At 39.2% G+C, this 23,619-nt stretch overlaps 2 protein-coding genes across 7 annotated transcripts in view; one reads left to right on the top strand and one right to left on the bottom strand.

Moving 5' to 3' along the window:
• Positions 1-618: 618 nt before the first annotated feature.
• LOC123498206 lies at positions 619-2,658 on the top strand. The gene is made up of 3 exons (XM_045245372.1): positions 619-1,667; positions 1,769-2,114; positions 2,203-2,658. The coding sequence occupies exons 1-3, from the start codon at positions 619-621 to the stop codon at positions 2,656-2,658; spliced, it is 1,851 nt and encodes a 616-aa protein (XP_045101307.1).
• A 2,469-nt stretch (positions 2,659-5,127) lies between these two features.
• The window catches only part of LOC123498113, a 40,702-nt gene continuing 22,210 nt past the window's right edge, over positions 5,128-23,619 (bottom strand). For 5 of the 6 annotated variants that reach the window (XM_045245266.1, XM_045245269.1, XM_045245265.1 and 2 more), the window contains 2 exons: positions 8,434-8,601; positions 5,128-7,003 (listed from right to left, as the gene is read on the bottom strand). In XM_045245266.1, coding sequence (XP_045101201.1) covers positions 6,887-7,003; positions 8,434-8,601 — 285 coding nt within the window. In that variant the 3' untranslated portion in view covers positions 5,128-6,886. The remainder of the gene's footprint in view (positions 7,004-8,433; positions 8,602-23,619) is intronic. The other variant, XM_045245270.1, reaches the window with a different exon arrangement.

Below are 23,619 nucleotides of genomic sequence, written 5' to 3'. Positions count from 1 at the left end.
TGTGGTGCCCAAGAATACAGGAGGCTTTCGCCCAATCCTCGATTTATCCACGCTGAATCGTTATGTGACTACCACTCCCTTCAGGATGGAAACAGTGAGGACGGTTATGTCCGCCATCCACAGACACGACTGGATGACTGCCATCGATCTCCGGGATGCTTATTTTCAGATCCCAGTCCATCCAGACAGTAGAAAGTTTCTCCGCTTTATATGGAGAGGGCGTCACTTCCAGTTCAGGGTTCTTTGCTGTGGCCTCTCCACGGCCCCTCAAGTTTTTACCAGGATGATGGGTCCAGTTTCAGCGGCTTCACATCAACAAGGAGTTCGCCTCCTCCGTTACTTAGACGACTGGCTGCTGTTAGCTCACTCGAAACAGACGGCACTCGAGGCAACCAGTTACCTCCTCCGTCTGTGTGCATCACTGGGAATCCAGGTAAACTGGGAAAAGTCATCGCTTTCACCCTCCCAGACAAGGATTTATTTGGGGATGGAGATTCGCTCTCCTCTTTTGAAGGTTTTCCCGACACAGAAACGCCTAGAGAATCTACAACTTCAAATCAAGACTTTTCTAAGTGTTCAGTCCCTCCAGCAAAGGCTTGGTTAGCCTTCCTAGGCCACATGTCCTCTCTGCTGCATCTAATTCCTGGGGCAAGACGGAGGATGCGCAGCCTTCAATTTCGCCTTTCCCAATTCTGGGATCGCCAGTCCGACGGAGACAACCTTCCAGTTCCTTGGGATTTCAAAATCCTGGACGATCTTCAGTGGTGGACACTGGACCACAATCTTTGGTTGGGACAGTCCCTTCAGTTAGCTTCCCCGGATGTTTGTCTGTACACAGATGCTTCCACCGTCGGCTGGGGAGTGTCGATTCTACACGATTCAGTGAGCGGTGTGTGGGCCACTCACGAGCTCTCTTTACACATCAACCTTCTAGAACTCAAAGCTATACGTCTCGGCCTTCTGCACTTCAAGGATCATGTCCGAGGACAGACGGTGGCAGTGTTCTCCGACAATGCCACGGCCCTGTCGTATCTGGCAAAAGAAGGCGGGACTCGTTCAGGAAGCCTCAATGCCGAGGCTCAAGCCATCCTACAGTGGGCGGAGGATCATGCCGTCCGGATCCTCACCCAATTCGTGAAGGGCTCGGCAAACGTCTTAGCGGATTGCCTCAGCAGACAGGATCAGATCATCTCTACAGAGTGGACTCTCCACCAGGAGGTTTGCAATCTCCTATGGAGGCTTTGGAATTATCCCACGGTGGACCTGTTTGCAACAAGGCTCAACTTCAGGCTACCAAACTTCATATCCCCGTTTCGGGATCCAATGGCAGTAGCCACAGACGCCTTTCTGTACAATTGGGATCATCAAAATCTTTATGCCTTCCCACCTTTCCCGTTGATCAGGAAGGTGCTCAACAAGCTGAGAATGGCACGTCAAACAAACGTTATTCTGATTGCTCCATTTTGGCCACAGAGGGAATGGTTGCCAGACCTCATACAGGCCTCAGTAGACACTCCCAGGCGCCTACCGCAGCACATAGATCTACTTGGTCAGCCTCATGTTCGCAAATTCCATCAAGCTCTCCCCATGCTACAGCTAACCGCGTGGAAACTGTCAAGCGAATCCTTCGTCACAGAGGCTATTCCTCCCGAGTTACGGAATTCCTGGCAAAATCTAAAAGACTTTCCACTATTATTAATTACCAATACAAGTGGAAAAGGTTTCGAGAGTGGTGCAAGAGAGGTCACACGGTCTCTAATCCCACCAGCCAGAAGATTGCAGATTTTTTGGTCTTTCTTAGACAGGATTGCAGAATGTCAGTCACTGCCATTAAAGGCTACAAGGCCATGCTCAATGGAGTATTTGCCCTTAAAGGCTTTGATCTTTCTACCGACCCAGTTCTCCGCGAGGTCATAAAGACTTGTTCAAGGCAAGTCCAACGCCCACCTTGTAGGGCTCCTTCATGGAATGTAGACGTGGTCCTTAAGGCTCTGACATGTCCTCCATTTGAGCCACTTCACCAAGCCTCATTACGGGATCTGACTAAGAAGACCCTCTTTTTGGTGGCCCTGGCTACGGCTAAGAGGGTTGGAGAGCTTCATGCCCTTTCTCAGGTCATAGCCTCAAGAGGAGAGGATCTTATCCTGTCATATCTTCCTGAATTCATAGCTAAGACAGAAACCCTCTTAATCCCGTTCCTAGAGAGTTCCCTCTTCAAGTCTCTCTTCAGTGGTGGGAAGAGAGGATGAGGAACGTCTCCTATGTCCAGTGCGAGCTGTACGACGTTACCTTGCTGCAACAGCTTCCGCTTCTCGGCCTCGAAGTCTCTTTGTGTCTTTGAGAGACCCTGCGAGGCGAATGTCTAAAGCTGCTATTTCTTTCTTCCTACAGGATACAATCAAGACGGCTCATGAGTCTTTTCCCGAGGAACTCGGCCCCTTGTTCAAGGTATGGGCACACGATATAAGAGGAATTGCCACTTCCATGCTTCTCTGGAAGAACAGTTCTGTGGCATCTATCTTAGAAGCAGCCTGTTGGAAGACCCACTCAGTCTTTGTGGACTACTATCTCTGTGACATCCAACGGCAGGAAGGAGATGTCTCTGCCCTTGGCCCGGTAATTGCTGCTGGGGATTTGGTGGGACCACTACCTCACTAATGGACTCTTCCAAGACTTAGAAAGGAGACCAGAAGTCCCTACCACTGCCTGGTCATGGTCTCCTTCTCACTCACCAGTCTCCAACCCTCATAGGTGAGACCAGTGTCTTTTTGTGGACCCTTTCACCCATCGGCGTATTCCACCCTATGGCATGACCCCCCTCCTATAATGTGGAAACCTGCTAATATATAAGAAGCAGGTTATATGTGAAACAAATACCATTTTTAGACATAAAATTTATTTTTTCACTTACCTGCTTCTTATATACATACCCACCCATCCTCTCCACTACTTGCCAATGCTTCAAGAAAGAATGACGTGGCTGGCTGAGGGAGACGGTGTTGCCGTAAGTTGCCAGGGGTTACCAGGGTGGAATACGACAAAAGTTTTGAATGTGGAATAGACGGCTGGGTAATAGGGAGCATTGTAAATGCTAATATATAAGAAGCAGGTAAGTGAAAAAATACATTTTATGTCTAAAAATGGTGTTTTTTTTCTTTTTTGTAAGTAGGAACTTAATGCAGACCATAACGGGTTAAATCACCAGTTACCTCTGTATGTGTCTCCACTGCTCGACCCAGGAGCTTGGAAAGAGGACACGTTTGCCTTTCCATGGGAGGGCTTGGATCTGTACGCCTTTCCTCCCTTCTCTCTCAGAGAGTCCGCTTGTGTTCGTGTGACTCTGATTGCCCCACGGCAGCATCAGGCAGACTGGTTTCCTCTGATTCTGAGTCTGCTTGTGGACCATCCTTGTGTGTTGCCACAATGGGCCTCTCTGCTCCACCAGCCTCATCGTTACCTCTTTCACAAATCTCCAGGGGCACTTCACCTTCATGTGTGGAGACTCTCCAGCATCTCTTCTGAAAGAGATACTTTTGGTGGAAGGCTGCTAGATTTATGGCCAGTCCAGTCAAACAGTCCTCTGCCAGAGTCTATCAGGCAAAGTGGTCTGTCTTCTGTGGTTGGTGTGAGTTGAAGGGTTGTCATTCTCTCTCGGCCTCTGTGATGGACTTAGCAGACTTTTTTCTTTTTCTTTGGGACACTAAGAATTTGTCCTTGCCGTCCATTAGGGGCTATCGTTCTGCTTTGACCCCATTTTCCAGCAGGTTGGCTTGGATATCTCACAGGATAGGGATCTGTCAGCTCTGTTTCAGGGGTTTGCCAAGATGGCTCCTCCTTGTTCAAGCATCCCTGCGTGGGATTTATCCTTAGGTTTCGTTCATTAATGAAGTCCCCTTATGAGCCTCTGCATTTGGCTTCATTGAGGGATGTTGCACTAAAGTCCTTCTTTCTGTTGGATTTAGCATCTGCTTGCCAGGTTAGTGAGCTGCACGGGCTGTGAGCAGATTTCGTCACTCAAAGGGTTGGGCTTCTATGACTTTTCTCTAGCCCCAGATTTTCTAGCGAAGACTCAACTCCCAGGTGATGTATCGCAGTCCGACTTCACCATTCCTACTCTTATGGAGTACGTTGGCAATTAGGAAGGAGACAAGGCTTTTGTGCCCAGTCAGAGCCGTCAGGGACTACCTTCGTAGGACCAGGGACTGTCGTCCTAGACGCTCCCGCCTTTTTGTGATGGTTACAGAGCCTTGGTGTGTAATGCACCCTCATACTATTTCCCACTGGATATGTAAGGTTATCCAGCGTGCACATGTCGATGTCTCTGAGGAGGACATACACTTGGTTCAGGTGAAGGCACATGAAGTTGGAGCAGTGGCGACGAGTGCCTTGTTCAAGAAGATTCGGAGTATTCCTGCCATTCTTTGGGTGGGAACCTGGAAGAGTATATCCACTTCTGCTTCTTTTGATCTCAGGGATATTACTCATTGGTATTTAGATACCTTTTCTCTGGGCCCTGGTGTGTCGGCTCTCAGTGTAATTCATTAATTTTTCTTTTGGGTTCTTTATATATATATGCTTCTATGTATTGTCCTGTCGGGTTTGAGGTCCTTGGACTTTTCTTAGAGCGGGAGTTGTTATGCTCCTCTCACTCCTATGGTTTTGTCCTCTGTCATGGGATACAAGTGCTGCACCCACCTCAGGATATGACCTTCGCTTTGTAAGTTTTGGGTGTGTAAGGGTGTGTGTCTTGGGGAGTGAAAGTTATTCTTAGGGGTGAGGTCATCCTTCCTCCTATACTTGGGCTTCAGTTCTTAAGAAATAATCAATAATTATGGGTATTAGTATGTGTAATAACAAATAGGATTTTTTCATGTAAAATCCATTTTTATCTACATAATTACTAATTATAATTGAGTTTCCCTTCCTCCCTCCCCTCTATGACCTTTTAGGATAGAGATGAATGAGGGAATTGGCCTGATGGCTGATACCTGGAAATAGAAAATGGGTGGGGTGTCTTCTCAAAGAAAATGAGAAAGGGCACCTCAAGTATTTCTTTAGTTTCTTTCCTCGAGCTGTTAGACATGATGTAAGTTTGCTGAGGGAATGGGGTTTAAGCAATAATCAATAATTATGGGTAAGTATGTATATAAAAATGGATTTTACAATAAAAAATCCTATGTCAAATAATCCTGAAATTACATTGTATAATTTTTTTTTTCATTAAGTATCTGAACTAAGCCTCCATAATACGTACCACGTAGACTTTTAACATTTAATGCCAGATTGCTATCCAGTGTTGTCACTTCAAACATCTGGTAAACCCCACTTAGTCAGACTCAAATATGCTGGATATTAGATGAGTTGGACAATTTCATAACTTTTTTGTAATGTTTTATCCTGAGTGCAATGGTAGGCATTCTTTACCTTTGATTGAGTCATTTTATGCCACTCAGTTTACACACTAACTAAAATACCCCTGATAGCTCTTACATTGTCCATGTCATTTGAAGAGTTGTTCAAGCTGTTGGAAAAGTTAATGAAGTGTGTATGCCACAACACTGCCTGCACCAAGATCAGTGTTTACATAGTAGCTGAATTAGCAGGCATACATACGAATATACCTACAGTGTGTGTATGTAATGCATTACACAGACCATTTCAACTGTTAGTGTTGCCAAGATCTCTCAAGATTCTTTAGGAGCACTTGATTAGAAATTTCCTTTGATCATTGAAAATTCTATTAAATATATTCAGATCTAAATTTTTTTTCATCCAATGACTCCAGAATCCTTTCAACTAGCTAAAACACCTCAGTCTACCCATTCTCATTACCACACAAATGCATTCAACTTCCATCCTCTCCCTCAGCTGAACATTTATAATCTTGATTCTATTTTTCTGTAAAGCATTGTACATCTAAGTCAGTGTGTATCTCTATCTTCTTTATTCTATAAGCATTCTCTTTCAAATCCTAGTTTTTACTACCTTATAACATTACATTTCTCGCTCAACCAACATACAGAAAGTTCCTCTCAGATTCAAAACGCTTCAGTTTCAAGGAAGGCAATAATTCCGCAAATTTCATCTGTCCACTTCATATTCTTTCCACTACAGTGACATTTTTACAACCTCCGGCACAAATCACATCTTGGAAAAAAAATATAAATAAATAAATAAAAAAATCCATTATACATTTAAGATTCAGCAACCATTTCAACTGTTCTCAACATCTCTCCATCATTGATGCATTGCACATTCATTCACATACTCTAATATCCTGATACTGATATCTAGCTTGAATCCCACATCTCTTATTTATCCAAATATTACATATGCAATATAAAATAGTCAAGTTTCACACCTTTTCTGCAGATTTGTTGATGACCATACAAATATCATTAATGGTTCTACCCTTGTGTGAAATCATGGTTTGTTTTTAGGCACTTGAATACAATACCAATGACTGCTCTAACTTCATGATTATTCAGTAAAGCATCTTTCTTTTTAGTTAGCTCAGGGTGTAGTTTAAAGATCTCTCAACTTCAACTTGACAAAATAGAATTTAGCTTAGCAATGACAACAGCCTCATGCCAAATTTCAACAGTAAAATTAACAATAATATGAAAGACAATGGGTGACCTTTTAAGACAATGTGGGAGATAAACACTGATTCTGGCAAAATAGTAAGGAACATCTACTGAATGCGAGTAGATGTGAAGAACAATAACATCCATCACACACTTTCATATACAAATACCTTCACTGGCCACATTCATACACATTAAATATTCACAAGCAACTGAGAGGTGAGACAGAGCTGAGCAACAGCAGATGAGGACCAGAGAACACACATCAAGGGGTGAAGGAAAGTGGGCAAGGGCCAGCGTCACCCATTTTTTAAGGTTTTGTATATAAAGAGGCCAGCAGCAACGGAACCACACACGCAGAAGACGAATACAGCACATCGGTAAAGGAAGTTGGCTCCACAAGTCAGCACTGCAACCTGTCAGAAACAATGAAATTCATGGACAACTAAAATGGTACAATCTTTTTTAATGTTTTCAATGCAGCAAACATTTTCTAATAGTAAGGCACCCAAGTAAAATTAGTCACAGTTCATGAAGTGGAAAAAAAAAAATAAATAAATAAAATAAAAATAAAGAAATAAAATAATAATAATACAGTAAAATTCCTCTTATCTGGCATTCGAGTATCCGGCACATTTTTCCCCGAGCCTTACAATCAATAAAAAATCAATATGTGTACTCATAAAATCTATTAAAATTCCCGCGCAAGGCATACTTTGTCCCCTCGCCACCAGAGCGCACTGCTTCGCGCCACCCGCGACCCACTGCACTGTGTTTACTCAGTGACTCAGTCCCACGTGTGCACTGTTTATCGCCTTATGCCTTCATCATGCCTAAAGTTGTAGAAAAGAAGAAGCATGTTGTGCTTACACTTAAGCAGAAGGTAGACATTTGTCAACGATTAGAGAGAGGTGAAAGCAGACAGAAACTAATGGCGGAATATGGTGTGGGTTCATCAACTATTTATGAGATTAAATCCCAAACGAAAAAGTTGCGCGATTATATGAAAGCCACCGACACCCCAAAGGCAGCGGAAAATCGTCACACACTGCAGTATCATCGTGGTGAAATGATGGACAGTGTTATACGAGTGGTTCAGCTTGAAAAGATCACAATTACAGGCGCCCAATGTTACAAGAGAAAGGATGTGATTTAGCAAAGAAGATGGGCGAGGAAGGGGCATGCCAGTTCTCTGATGGCTGGCTCCACAGGTTCTTGGTTCGTCACGTATACTTTATTTTTGTAACCCATCAACTTATTTATAAGAGGAAAGTATTATTAAAGAGAATGTTAGTATTGTGTGTTGGTGAGTGTGAGGTGGCAGCGCGGGTGGTGAAGCGCAGCACGGTGATCAGCTGATCTTTGTTATGGTAAGATGCGTGAGTGTAGGGTGGTGATTGTCGACATAATTTCACTTCTATTCAAGTATCCGGCAACTTCTGGTATCCGGCATGTCGGCGGTCCCGTTGATGCCGGATAAGAGGGCTTTTACTGTAGTAATAATAATAATAATAATAATAATAATAATAATAATAATAATAATAATAATAATAATAATAATGAAGGGTGGAGTGCTCAGCTATCTGTTACAGGGAAAGGTGTCCTTAAGAGTTGTTAGGGGAAACTTCTGTGCATCCAAACCCAAGGTACAATCCTTGGATCCAACAACCATTAAGCACAAAAATAAGCAAAGTTTGTCAACTTGAAGTCACAACACTGGTATCAATGAAACTTAGATGAATGGAATAATACTTTTGAGGTCTGAGGTATGTATAGTGCAATATGAAAAATAGGCTTATGGTAACAAAGGTTACTTAATGAATAATATAGTTTACAGGATACTGACCCAGCCACCTGCTTCCTGCACCCACCGACACACATGCTCCACCAGGTACTTGAGGGACCATCTTATCAATCGGTGAATCAGCTCCTCTCCCTTTATCCTAACCTGGTGCACTGCCACATCTCCCACAAATGTGAACAGAGCCACAATGCGTTCCCGAGTGATGCCATCCTGTTAAATAGAGTACAGTGGTACCATGAGACACAAGTTGCTTGTGATACAAGTTTTTTTTTTAGATATGAACTATGATATGATAATTTTTTTATTTTGAGATATGAGCAAAAGTTTGAGATATGAATCACGCTTGGGGATGTTGCCGCTGTAGTCGGTGGCTCGGTGCATCAGTCCAGCCTCAGCTGTGCTAGTATCTATGTGTTTCCCGTGGATCTCATGCACTGTGATTGTTCTTTCATCATTTTCACACTACTTACTTTTTTTTTTTTTGTCTAAAGGAAGTGCAGTTTTAATATATGTTTAATACAGTAAAGTCCCGGGTTATGTCGGTCTCGAGTTACGTCAAACTCGTAGTTACGTCAGTCCACTATAAGGCAATTTAAGATTAAAAAAACTGAAAATTTATAAATCACAAAGCACGAGATTTCTTGTTATTGTTGGCCGCCAGGCATCACTCGTGGTTACCCGCCACACCGCCCGCCTCAAGCTTGAATACAATAACACCCTGCCTCAGTTCCACCCAAGGAATATACAGAGAGGAAGTTTTGGTGTGGGTTAAAATTTGGAGGACAACGACGGTGCTGCCATCTGTTGGAAGCGAGTACTTTCATAGAAAACGTTGTTAGGAGTAACTTAAAATTTCTACCATGCTTCTTCCCCCACCCCTTATTTTTTCCTGCATTCTCTCGTGGTTATGAACTTATAAGGCAAATGAAACATGTTCATATATATATATATATATATATATATATATATATATATATATATATATATATATAAATCGTTTTCTACCCACCTCCGCCTGGGCCACACCATACTCCTTAATTGCATCGCATACGTCTACTGTCTCGTGACCACTTCTGCCCTTGGTGTAGGACTACCCCTGAAGCCACTGAACACTTCCTGCTTTATTGCCCACGCCTCCTCTCTCAACATACTGCATTACGCTCCCGGCTCTCCGCCCTGGCCATCACAACACTCAACCTGCCCTTCCTCCTGGCGGCCTCAGGTGTCCACCCTTCCTGGCAACCTGCTGTCCTTCGCCTTACTTGTGCCTTCTAGAGGAAGACCGGCCAGCTACCACGCCTGTGATACCCACACAGGACTACCCCAGGGCTCATAAGGATTCAAAAGAGGCCACGAATATATAAATATATAAATATATAAATATATATATATATATATATATATATATATATATATATATATATATCTATATTAGAATCTCGAATCTCGATCATTGGGACCAAAAATACTAATCGAGATTCGAAATATCGAGATGTGAAGTTAACTTCTTATAGAGAAAAATGTAATTGGGACCAAAGCTTTGGCAACTAATCTATATTAATTACGTTAACCTTGAATCTGTGAATATTTTTTTTGCCAATGTTTACTGATTTCTTCACTTCATCCTTCTTACTTTTTAATACCCGAGGTTTGAATGTCTGGGGGAGGCCGCGGGTAACTGGTACACACTACACTCCACAAGTTGCCACTAGGTGGGAGAGCAATCAAAACAATCACATCGCCATGTGCCATGTTTGTTTAGATACAATAAAATGAAAAATGTGGGACATAACATTCCAGTGGGTGCCATCCCACTCAGGCATACGAAGCAACGAGGTTGTCGATGCTGCTGCCCAGATGGCCCTGACGTACCATAACATTACCCCACTCGTCCTGCCACTCTCCACCTCCAAACGCCTCATCGCCCACACCTGTCAGTCCATATGGAATGAATCCCTCACCCCTATCTTACAAACCACCTCAATGGGCCAGTACTGCAGTGATTCTTCCCCGCAACCATGGGTTAGAAAAACATCCCGCAAGCTAGACGTCGCCCTCACGCATCTCCGCCTCGGCCACACACAATTCATCACTCACCTCCACCGCATGAGCCTTGCCCCAGACCCGTACTGCCCTTGGTGCATCAGCATCTCTGAAACTATGAACCACTTCATGCTGGAATGTTCACGCTTCCACTCACATCATGTGGTGCTGCAAGAACAACTCCGTGCCCTGGGAGTAACCACATTTGACTTGCCCACCCTGCTTGGGGCGACAGGCATCGACTCGTCACGGCAATCAGCAGTGCTTCGCCTCACCTGTGCCTTCCTCAACAAGACTAACCAACTGCAACGCTTGTGAGAACACCGCAGGCATCTCTCCAGGACTCATAGGATTGTAATAGATCGTCGCAGCCCTTAACAACAACAAAATTAATAATAGCGATCGAGATTTGTGTAATTTGATCGAGATATGTGAATCGTGGGTTTTTGATGGTGCAATCGGGATGTGAAATATCGAGATGAGATTGATCGAGATTCGAGATTCTACTGTATATATAATATATATATATATATATATATATATATATATATATATATATATATATATATATATATATATATATATATATATAGTAATACTCCGCTTAACCCGTAAACTGCGGCATTCACATTCAGAGGGTGTCTCCTGGTGAGGCTAAATCAGCGAACGATTGACTTTCAATGAAAGATATATACTTTATAAAGATGTGTCACAGATACTTCATTTCACAATTCTGTAACTCAAAACTTACTGTAGCTACCATATTTCTAAGTATTTTTCGCCACAAAAATGGATTTCTGGCAGTATTTGGAGGCATTGTGGAGAGCGGGATGGGAGGGGGGGAGGAAGGGGGAGGCGGCAGGGGGATACACACAGACCGCTTGTTGCCACTGTTCGTCGACGGGACAGTGTTGTCAACGCTCGAATGTTGTCTGTCTGTCTGTCTGTCTGTGTCTCTCTCTCTCTCTCTCTCTCTTGCTTGCTTCAAGAGAAATAAATGATAAAACAAAAGTACTTTATTTCTATAATGGCAATTTCCGTATAAGTAATATTCTTTCTATTATTCTGACACTAATATTTTTAATCGCAAATAAAGTAAATGGCATCAAAGTATATGGAGTAAATAACATACATATGGAATGGATAAATTGGTCAAATAAAAATGCATATGCACTGGTAATGGTAATGCGAAATATTGCTCTAGCCTCCTATTGTTTTACAATTTTTTTTTCTCTCTCTCTCTCTCTCTCTCTCACACACTTAGTTCAAAATAAATAAGTGAAACAAAAATACTCTTTTGCTTGGTTTACAATAAATAAAGTAACGAAATATTAGTTCCGTGTAAGCCACAATAACATACATATCATACTATATATCTGTGTGTGTTGTGTGTGTGTGTGTGCGTGTGTGTGCGTGTGTGTGTGTGTGTATTTACCTAGTTGTAGTTTTACAGGGCCTGGGCTTTATGCTCGTGTGGTCCCGTCTCCCGTGTGTGTGTGTGTGCGAGTGTGTGTGTGTGTGTGAGAGAGAGAGAGAGAGAGAGAGAGAGAGAGAGAGAGAGAGAGAGAGAGAGAGAGAGAGAGAGAGAGAGAGAGAGAGAGAGAGAGAGAGAGAGGAGCGACGATGAGTCATGACTCACGACGCGCGGTGCGGGCCGGGCCGACACGTCTGACAGTGTTACAAACATCTAGTGAAGGTGGTCTTGTTTCCATAATCTTATTCGCTTTATCTCTTTTCTATTATACAAAAACAACTTCTATACTACTAAATTATAGGTTCCTCTTACCATACATGAGATTCAAACTCTAATATCTATGAGAGGAATGCAATGTTGACTAAATAAAATAAAAACATAGTGGTTTCATTGTTTTCCTTTATAAATATGATATAAATAACCAAATTCTTATTAGGATATCAATTACTAAAAGAAAGGTTATTAGAACACAAAAAAATAATACGAATCATGGGAACTTTATGGTGCCTGTTTAAAAAGAGCGCTTCCAGAAGGCATACAGCAGTTTGCCACCAAGCCACCCAGAAGGCGTACAGCAGTTTTCGGGTTAACGAACAGGATAGGGGGTGTCAAAGCTGTTCGTAGAGCGAAAATTCATTAAGCGGACGTAATTTTCCCATAGGAAATAAAGGAAATAGGGGGGATGCGTTCTGGGCTGGTCCCCAACATACCACATGGATAAAAAAAAAAAAAAAAAAAAAAATAATAAAAAAAAAATAAATAAATAAATAAATAAAATAAAATTACATATATGTCTGGCAGCATATTGGGCCACCGGTTTACCACTACTTTTATGATGTCATATGAGTCATTGGAAGTTAGAGGAGCTACGTACAAATTCTCTCACATTCTCGCATTTATGTTCACAAAATAACATTTCTATTGGCTTTTTACAAATCTTGCCCCCAAGAAAGGATTGTTTTGTAATGCATATAGTGAAATCTTACATGGAATACCAAAAAATAAACCAGAGATGAGATCAGCCACAGACGAAACGGGAGACTCACGGCAACTCAACTGCTTCTTCTTCTTCTTCTTGTGACCCCCTTTTAGCCTGCGTGTTGTCTTTCCCCATGATATTTGTTTCCACTCCTCTATTGCCTGCTATAATGGATATAATATCTTAGTATTCATATACGCTCATGCCACGAGGATAACCTCGACTCCGTGGCACTGAGTGACAGTGAGTTATTAATGATATACCGTGGTATTTCATTTGTAATTCACTATCACTCAGTGCCACGGAGTCAAGGTTATCCTCGTGGCATGAGCGTATATGAATACTAAGATATGATATCCATTATAGCAGGCAATAGAGGAGTGAAAACATAAACATCATGATGAAAGTAACACGTAAGCAAAAGGGTCACAAGAAGAAGAAGTGGCTGAGTGGCCGAGAGTCTCCCGCTTCGTCTGTGGCTCATCTCATCTCTGCTTTATTTTTTGGTATTCCATGTAAGATTTTACTTTATGCATTACAAAACAATCCTTTCTTGGAGCAAGGTTTATAAAAATCTAATAGAAATTTTGTTTTGTGAACATAAATGCATATATAAGACAGTAACACCACCTCCAGAGGTGGTGTTCCCAGGAACCTCAGAGTAACCTGAAAGCAACCCGTCCCTCCAAGCGTTCATGGATGCCATTTCGCTGCAAGAGGTTGCTCTGACGTTGTTAAAGAATCTTGGATCCAGCTACAGGAGTGCTAGAGACAGAGGCGGAGAGCTAGCCAATCACAGCGAAGCTGCCGTGTTCGATTCCTCACCCGGCATATTCAAACCCAGAAAGTTTGCTAAAACGGATGTGGTTGTACGTTATGCGGATATTTGGTCTAAATTTATATAATATGTTAAACCGGAAATTCGGTAAACGAACGTTCGTTAAGCGGAGTATTACTGTATATGTATGTATGTATATATATATATATATATATATATATATATATATATATATATATATATATATATATATATATATATATATATATATATATATATATATATATATATATATATATATATATATATATATATATAGATAAGATAAGATAAGATAAGATGCTTTATTCGTCAAATTGTCTTACAAAATGTAATACAAAATGAAATTCATTTTGGCATTAGAGCTTCTTAGTAGTTGTATACACATTAAAAATATAGATAAAACCAGAGAAACAGGAAACATAAAATATTAACAAGAAACATTGCATAGGTTATTTTGTATAAAATGTAACATTGTTATAATATACATGTGATATCAAGTTGTCACCATCCCTATCATGAATCATCACCTACAGTTATCATGACAACTTAAAGCTAGAAGTTATAGTGATGATAGATGATTGAAAAGCAGAATGCTTTTAGGTACAAATGACTTTCTGTATCTATCAGTACGCATCATGGGCAGTGCTAACCTTCTTCCAGATTTAAGATGTGTGTAACAATTATGTAGCGGATGGGTTGCATCTTTCATCATTCTGTCTACTTGTTTCATTGTACCTATTTGATAAAGCTTATCTAATGATATGGTCTCTGCACCTAGTTTTCTTGCTTTTTTAACAATCCTTCCCAACTTCTTTTTATCTTTGCAAGTAAGTTTTCCATACCAGGCAGTGATTGAAAAGTTTAAAACTGATTCTAAAATTGATTTGTAAAATAGGCTAATGACCATTTTATCTACATGTAGGTTACACAAAATACGTACAAAGTGTAATCTTTGGTTACATTTCCTTGACACCATATCTGTATTGACACTTCCCTTCAACTGGTCATCAATCATAAAGCCCAAATATTTATACTGATTAACTCTTTCTACGTTTTCTTCTTCAATTGTTAATAGGTCTGGTACGTGTTTATTTTTAGTTCTAAAATCAAATATCATCTCTTTCGTTTTCTTTACATTAAGCTCCAAAAAAATTTTGTTTACTCCAGTCAACGAATTTTTTAACTTGAGTTAGATAACCTTCATAATTATCATTTACAATTTTTCCTAAGATAACTGTATCGTCAGCATATTTTATAATAGTACAATCATCAATTTCACTTCTACAATCATCTGTATACAAGGTGAAAAGAACTGGGGACAATACACAACCTTGGGGGGCTCCTGTGTTGGTGACTATCACATTAGACTTAATATTATTTACATTGGTATATTGCGGTCTCTGGGTTAAAAAAGCTAAAAATCCATCTTAAAATATTTCTATTTACACCCATTTCTAGCATTTTATTGAGCAAAATATGAGGTTGCATTGTATTAAATGCTGAACTAAAATCGATGTACAGTGCTCTAATTTGTGATTTGGGCTTGTCTAAATGCTTATTAATATCATTTAATAGTACAAGTGTTGCATCCTGTACACTTCTATTGTTACAGTAAGCAAATTGCATAGGGTCTTTTAAATTATTTGTTTTTCCACATATATAGTTTTTCACAATGCTTTCTAAACATTTCATAATATTAGATGTTAGTACTACAGGTCTGAAGTCTTTGTGATCTTTTGGGTAGTTAGTTTTTGCAATAGGTTTCACTTCAGATTCTTTCCATTTATAAGGCACCACTCCCTGATCCAGCGAGTCCTGAAATAATGTGGTCAGTACGGGTGTCAGTTGTTTTGCACAGCATTTTAGTGCCCTAGCAGGTATCCCGTCTGGCCCTGTGGCTTTACCTGCCCGTATATTCTGCAAGGATCTCTGCACGTCTTCTTGCCTAATTATAATTCTTTCATCATTGTTAGACTGAATTTCTGTCATTACCTCATTACACGCATCACTGAAATTATGTCTTTCAAATCTAGCAAAGAACGCGTTCATTTCATTTACATATGTATTGATATTTTCCGGTTCAGGCACACTCTGTTTCTTCTTGTGCCCGCACAGGGTTTTAAGTCCTTTCCAAGCGTCTTTTACTCTATTTGTTTTAAACAAGCCTTCAACTTTTTCTTTGTATATTCTTTTAGATTCAGTAATTTTCTTATCAATGTTTCTTTGCAATGTTCTTCTTTCAACATCACCTCCATTTCGCATGAGTCTGTGTTTTTTCATTTAGCATTGATTTTAGTTCTTTATTAATCCATGGTTTATTGTTTGGGTATATCTTTATTGTTTTGGTCGGTACTATCATATCAAAGCAATAGTGGAAGTATTCATTAAAAATATCTAAGTTAGTGCTAATGTCAGTCCCGTTTTCTATCAGAACAGACCAGTCTGTACAGTCAAAACACGCTTGTAATCGCTGTCTGTTGTTATCGTCCCATTCTCTAATTTCAATTTCTTTCGATTTAACTCTTTTCAGTAATTGTTTATATGTAGGTACACAGTATAGCATATTATGATCTGCATTTCCAATGTTTGGTCGTTTAAAAACTTTATATCCATCTTTAATATTACAATACATCTTGTCCAGTGTCGCATTACCTCTTGTGGGACAGTTTACTGTTTGTTCGTACGTAGGGACTTTTCCTTGAAAATCACAGTGATTAAAATCTCCTAAAATAATTATATATATATATATATATATATATATATATATATATATATATATATATATATATATATATATATATATATATATATATATATATATATATATATATATATATATATATATATATATATATATATATATATATATATATATATATATATATATATATATATATATATATATATATATATATATATATATATATATAAGGCTTAACGAAGGGTTATGTTCTTAAAAAACACTTCGTTAAGCAAAACTTCGTCAAGCGAACCGATTATAACAAGTTTAACCCGACTTGAACTTCCATTGAGAGTAAGCAAAGCGAGAGTGCATCATAGTACAGTGAAAGGTTTAATGAAAGTAAAAATTATGAAGTTTAACATTTAGGCAGTTAAATTTAATTTAAGTCACTATAATGTACACTAATGTATGTTTGTGCATAACTTTATAATGTTGATCTTAAATTTATGAAGGGAGGGAGAGTGAAACGAGAAAGACACTAACCGGCAACCTGTGGAATGTAAACAAAGGGCGCATCATTGTACCGCATACAAAACTTATGTACCACATTTCCACAAGGCTTTCCATTTTATCCATTGTAGAGTCACGAGTTCAGGTGGTTCTTTTAGCTTGCAAGGAAGATAGTCTCACCAGCCTTCTTAATAGTCTGCTGACGAAAATAGTAGAGACAGTATATGGAGTCAAGATGGTGGCCAGCAATGCTATAGTTTTCTCGCCTCTCTCGTGTCTGTGAATAATATCCAGCTTCACTTCGAGAGTAAGAGACTTCCTGGTCTTCTTAGGAACACTAGGCCACATTGCAGAGCATTTTGGTGGTAAGTTGAGCGAGTGAAGACGAGCTGCTGCTGACGCTGTCATGGGAGTGAGTGGTGCATGTGTTGTCCATGAGAGGCTTGATCTTGATCTTGATCTTGATTCTAAAAGTGTCCCAGGATTTCTCCTAAGGCAGGCCTTAGTATTTGTGGCTCCTGGTGTATTCAAAAGCTTGTCGGCTTGCGTGATACGGCGGGGCTTTCAAACTTGGAAAAATTACCTGGATAAAACTTCGTTAAAGCGAGTTTGGTGTTCGTTAAACGAGCAGATGGTAGTAAAATGAAACCTTCACTGTGGCGAAATTTCGTTGTGTGAACCTTCGTTAAACGGAGGTTGCCTATATATACAGTCAACCCTCAGCTATTGCGCCTTCAGCTATCGCGTTTTATTGCTATCACATACCCATGGAAAGCCTCTCAAATTTCATTATTGCGACCTCAGATGCCTGCTATCGCACACCCAGCCATGACGTCATGGGATATCTGAGCGCTCATTGGCCAAAACCGCCTTCCCGCCAAGATGAAAGGTACAGTAAATACAATGAGCTGATGTAATTTTTTTTTACGTTATAACCTTCACATGTTTTAATTGGTACCAATGGATTATACAGTAATAAAAAAAAAAAAAAAAAAAAAAAAAAAAAAAGGTAAAAATGAGGGATATTAGGAGTAAAATTTGTGGTTGTGGCACCAATAACAATTTTCACCATTAGTTGTTCAATTCAGCTATCGTGTTTTCGGCTATGGCTCGGCTATTTCGGCCCCAATTGGGCGCGATAGCCGAGGTTAATATATATATATATATATATATATATATATATATATATATATATATATATATATATATATATATATATATATATATATATATATATATATATATATATATATATATATATATATATATATATATATATATATATATATATATATATATATATATATATATATATATATATATATATATATATATATATATATATATATTGTTCTGGCCTAGCAGTGAAGTGGTTCAGTTGTTTGTTAATATTTCTCTGGGACTGCGATGCTCCAAGGCAGAACTTCCAAGTAGCAACTGGCCAAGATGAGCTTCTCTGTTGTTTATGAGTGGACAAATCTGTTTGATGAGTTTCTCACAGAGAGCTATAAAGGCCCAAAATAACAACGAAAAAATAACGACTTGCTGGGGGTGAAGGGGACGCCATGTTTGTTTAACAGTTAACAAACACGACAAAGGCGGTAGCGAGCTTGTGTGTGACGACGACCATCGACACAAGTTGACAGTCTTAAGAAAGTTGACGGAAAAGTGGTAGTGTGATGCCGACTTTACTGTTGTGTGTACATCCCACCACTCCTTGTACTGCTTATGTACCATTTTTTGTTCCAGATTATACATTTAATGTTCTTTCATACATTGTTTTATTACCCATTTGCATTATGTACATGTTTTTTTCTCAATTTATAAGAGGTTGGTAAAAGAAATTCCGAGTATCTGGATATTTCACGTATCCGCCAGGGCCTTGGGTGCTATAATCCAGATACAGGGGCAATTACTATATTTACAAATACAAGCAACCCCCGCTTAATGAAGGTCAACACAACGAAATTTCGCTACAACGAATGTTTCCTTGTACTACCATCTGCTCGTTTAACGAACACCAAACTCGCTTTAACAAAATTTTATCCAGGTAATTTTTTCCAAGTTTGAAAGCCCCGCCGTATCATGCAAGCCGACATACTTTTGAATACACCAGCGCCTCTCATGGACAAAACGAACTGCACCACTCACTCCCCCTAGTTCAAAACAATAACAGCGTCAGCAGTAGCTCGTCTTCCCTCGCTCAACATGCCACCAAAACGCCCTGCAATGTCGCCTAGCATTGCTAAGAAGACCAGGAAGTCTCTTATTCTTGAAGTGAAGCTGGATATTATTCACAGACACGAGAGAGGCAAGAAAACTAATAGCATGCTCGCCACCATGGCTTGACTCCATCTATTGTCTCTACTATTTTAAAGTCAGCAGACTCTATTAAGAAGGCTGGTAAGACCATATCTTCCTTGCAAGCTAAAAGAACCACCTGAACTTGTGACTCTGCAATGGGTAAAATGGAATGCCTTGTGGAAATGTGGTACATAAGTTTTGTATGTGGTACAATGATGGGCCCTTTGTTTATATTCCACAGGTTGCCAGATAGTGTATTTCCCGCTCCATTCTCCCTCCCTTCATAAATTTAAGATCATCAACATTATAAAGTTACTTAGATACATTATAATGACTTAAATTAAACTGCTTAAATGTTTAACTTCAAGATTTTTACTTTCATTAAACCTTTTACTGTACTATGATGCACTCTCGCTTTGTTTACTCTCAATGAAAGTTCAAATCAAGGGTCAAACTTGTTATAATTGGTTCACTTAACAAGAGTTTTTTTTAGGAATGTAACCTGTTCGTTTAGCGGGGCTTGCCTGTACCTTTTTCTTACCTGAAAAAATGTATAAATAAAATAGGGGTGCTCTTTTTGGGAGGCTGGAACAGATTAATGGCATTTCAATGTATTTCAATCGGAAAAATTGTTTTGAGATACGATCTCCATCACAGAACGAATTAAAATCATATCTAAGGTACCACTGTAGTTTGCTTTACATGAGGCTCTTTTTATATTAATAGACATTATAATAATTGAAACTAGATTTTAAACTTTGGTGAATTCTTTCTAATTCATATTCATGTTCATCTGAAAGAAGTTGTTTCTAGTGTATGAATTAAATGTTAATTGTTTTTTCCAGGTTCTATTTAACTTTAACCATTACTTATTGCAAAAAAGCAAATCCCACTCCCTCCCCACACATACACACACACACACCAGTAATCTGCAACATTCTTCCCTCTCGTTAGTGACTATGACACACACCAGACGCGGTCGAGGAAGGACGCACTGGCGCCGTTCCGACAATCAGCTGATCTTCACTTCCTGTTGTATAATATTTACAGTGGCCTGGACAAGTAGTGTGGACTCATTTTTCATGAAATCAACTGTTAAAGAATCATGAGTAAAGAAGAGATTCCATCAAAATGCAGATATGAGACTAGGGAAAGAATGAAAGATGATGACTAAGTTGATGAGGGAGAGACAGCATTCGAAGGTTTCGATATGGCGAATACTTCACTACTTAAGAGTGTTGATTGTTGAACGTAAACTAGATAAATTGATAAAGGAGAATATGGAAATGAAAGACAATGAAGAACAGGAAAAAGAGTTTATAAAACTGAGAGAAAGGATAAAAAAAGTGGAAGAAAACGAAGCTAGGCTAAAAGCAGAAAACGAAGAACTGAAAAAGGAAGTAGCTAACTACAAGAAGCAGATGGAAGGACTCGGTAAAGCTGAGAAAGAAAAAGAGAAGCTGAAAGATCTAGTAAACAAGGAAGAGGAAAGAGTACAGAACATGATTAAAAAAGAAGTACAAGCATGGAGAGTCCAAGATAAGAAAGATAAGGCTGATTTTCAGGAGGTGATTCAAGAACAACTAAAAGAAAAAGAAGAAAATATGAAAAACAAAATGATAGGAGTCCTCAAGACAAAAGAAAATCTAGTTAGAGAAATTGCAGAAAAAAAGAAGAGTGTAATCATATTTGGAATAAAAGAAAAAAATTCAAAATATAGACCAAGAATAGAAAAAGAAGAAATGAAATAAGTCAAAGACCTACTAAAAAATCTAAACGACGAAGATAGGCAAAAATTAGAAGAGGAAGAAGAAGAAATAAACAGAATGGGACCATATCAAGAAGGAAAAACGAGACCAATTAAAATACTACTACTAAAATCACAAGCAGCAACAGAAGAAATATTATATAGAACAACAAAACTTAGAGAAACAGAAGGCTGCAAGGATATCTATATAATGAAAAATAGAAATGAGGAAGAAAGGAAGAGATACAATGAACTGGCAGCTGCAGTAAGGGAAATAAATAATGAAAGGTCAGAAGAGGAAAAAAAGGCATTTTTTTGGAGAATTCTAGGAGACAGAATAAGGAAATGGTATATACACGAGAAGGAAGATAAAAAAGTGGAAAAAGTTTAACTAAAAATGATAAAGACAAGAGACTAAAAATGATGTATACGAACATAGACAGGATTTTATCAAGTAAATTAGAATTAAGAGATTACATAAAGAAAGAAAATCCGGATATTGTATGCCTGGCTGAAACAAAACTAAATGAGGCAATCAAAATAGACTTGGATAATAGGTATAATGTATGGAGAAGATACAGAGGGGGTAAAGGAGGAGGAGGAGTCATGATAATGTTAAGGAAGGAGATAGTGATAAACCAAGTGGAATGTGGGGAAGGAAAAGCAGAAGTACTGTATGTTAAGATGCATATTAATAAAAAAGACTTAACAATCATTGTAACATATGTGCCACCAAAAACAAATTCATGGACCAATCAAGAATATAAAGACATGATAGATGACACAATAAGGAGTCTAACGAGAATTGTTAAAGAAAAGAGAAAAGTGATATTAGTAGATTTCAACTGTAAAGAAGTGGACTGGGAAAATTAAGAAAGTGGTATGGGGGAAGAAGCCTGGGGAGAAAGATTCCTGAACCTAATGATAGACAATATGATGGACCAGAGAGTAAAGGAATGCACAAGATTCAGAGGAGACGATGAGCCGGCAAGATTGGACCTAGTTTTTACAAGGGGTATACAAATGAATGATGATATAAGACATAAGTGCCCATTGGGAAAAGAGTGACCATGTAATATTAGAAATGGATATAGAAGAGGGAAAGGAAGATGGAGACGATTCATACAAAGGAGACCGATTAAATTACAGAAAGGCTGATATCGAGAATCTCAAGAACTATTTTAAAAACGTAAACTGGGAGGAGATGGAAAACTCAGAGACGATGCAAGAGAAGTATAACTTATTTTTGGAAATATACAAAACAGGAGTCAGGGAATATGTCCCGGAATATAGACCTAAAGAAGAAGGAAAGAAAGATTGGTTTAATGCAAGGTGTGCAAGGGCAAAGGAGAAAAGAGATGGCGCATGGAAAAGGTGGAGAAATAGAAATCCAGTAAATAAAGAAAACTTCAAGGCAGCGAGAAATGATATGTTAAGGTGAGGAAGGAAGAGGAAAAGAACTTTGAAAAGGACATTGTCGAAAAATGTAAGGACCACCCAAAATTGTTCTACAGATTCATAAATGGAAAAATTAGGCAAAAAGAAACAATAGAAAGGTTAAAAGGAGAGAATGGGATGGTGGAAGACCCAAAAACTATGGCAGAACTATTAAATAATAAATTCCAGGAGGTCTTTACTAAGGAATCCAAATTTGAAAGGCCACAGGGTAATAGAGAGACAGTCTATATGAAAGAGATTAAAGTAACCAAGCTTGAAATAAAAGAGTTAATGAAGGAACTGGATGAAGAGAAGGCAATGGGATCGGATGAAGTCTCAGGCAGAATACTGAAAGAATGTAGGGAAGAACTAGCAAGTCCTATATACATCATAAAATGCTCAATAGAAAATGGAACAGTACCAGTAGAATGGAAAAGAGCTGAGGTGGTTCCCATGTATAAGAGCAGTTGATCGACAACCTATAGTTGCCATACGGTCACCAGCTGCTTTAATTCAAGACTCGGTCTGGGAGTAAACCTTCTCCAGAGTCTCACATTTCTAAAATGCCTCTCGCAATACACATCGATGCACTGTACTGTGATTATTAAAAACATCAAAGTTAAGTTGTTATACTACTAGGATCTGTGAGAAGTACTGATGTACATGCTTTAAAACAGCAACCAGAAGGTAAAGACTAGCATTGCCCCTGAAAGCATTCTCACAATTTTTTCTACTCTCTTGCTGTATAACTCACTTGATACACTTTTTTCCTAGCTTCCAAAAAGGCTAAGGATTTTACATAAAAGGTGCAAAAAGTATAGCGTCAGTACTACTTGCAGAAAAAGGGATATCATAGGGCCGAATCCGTGCTAGGCCAAAAAGACTGACCAAAATCAGAGAACATGTCTGATCCTCCACATCTGATCTGATATCAACAAAGGCAGGAAAAACAAGGCTGCTTCCGAGTGACTCACTGCGACTACAAGTGAATATGCCTGTTTATACAAAAATGTGCTGTAGCTGACTGCACCTCTATATCACGCAAGAAGAACCAAGGAGTGAAAGGATGGACTGTATTCCCAAGGAAGAAGGACGCAGCCCGCAGAAGACTGTGGGAGACTAGATGTAAACGAGGCCCCAGATAGAGAGCAACCAAAGACCATGCGATTTGTTCAAAACACTTCATAGACTGGTGTCATGGGCCTTCACCAGCTCATCCATGTTTGTTATT

The sequence above is a fragment of the Portunus trituberculatus genome, chromosome 47 (genome assembly GCF_017591435.1).
Source record: "Portunus trituberculatus isolate SZX2019 chromosome 47, ASM1759143v1, whole genome shotgun sequence".
Taxonomy (NCBI): Eukaryota; Metazoa; Arthropoda; class Malacostraca; order Decapoda; family Portunidae; genus Portunus; species Portunus trituberculatus.
The sequence above is the reverse complement of the archived record's forward strand: the minus strand, read 5'-3'. Positions and strand labels throughout refer to the sequence as shown.

Bases quoted from the DNA above. Each gene is read 5' to 3' on its own strand.
- LOC123498206 (XM_045245372.1), top strand. From the start codon at position 619: ATGTCCTCTCTGCTGCATCTAATTCCTGGGGCAAGACGGAGGATGCGC. The intron at 1,668-1,768 runs GCAAAATCTAAA...TAATCCCACCAG, and splicing joins CCCGAGTTACGGAATTCCTG to CCAGAAGATTGCAGATTTTT. The intron at 2,115-2,202 runs GTCATAGCCTCA...TCCCGTTCCTAG, and splicing joins AGCTTCATGCCCTTTCTCAG to AGAGTTCCCTCTTCAAGTCT.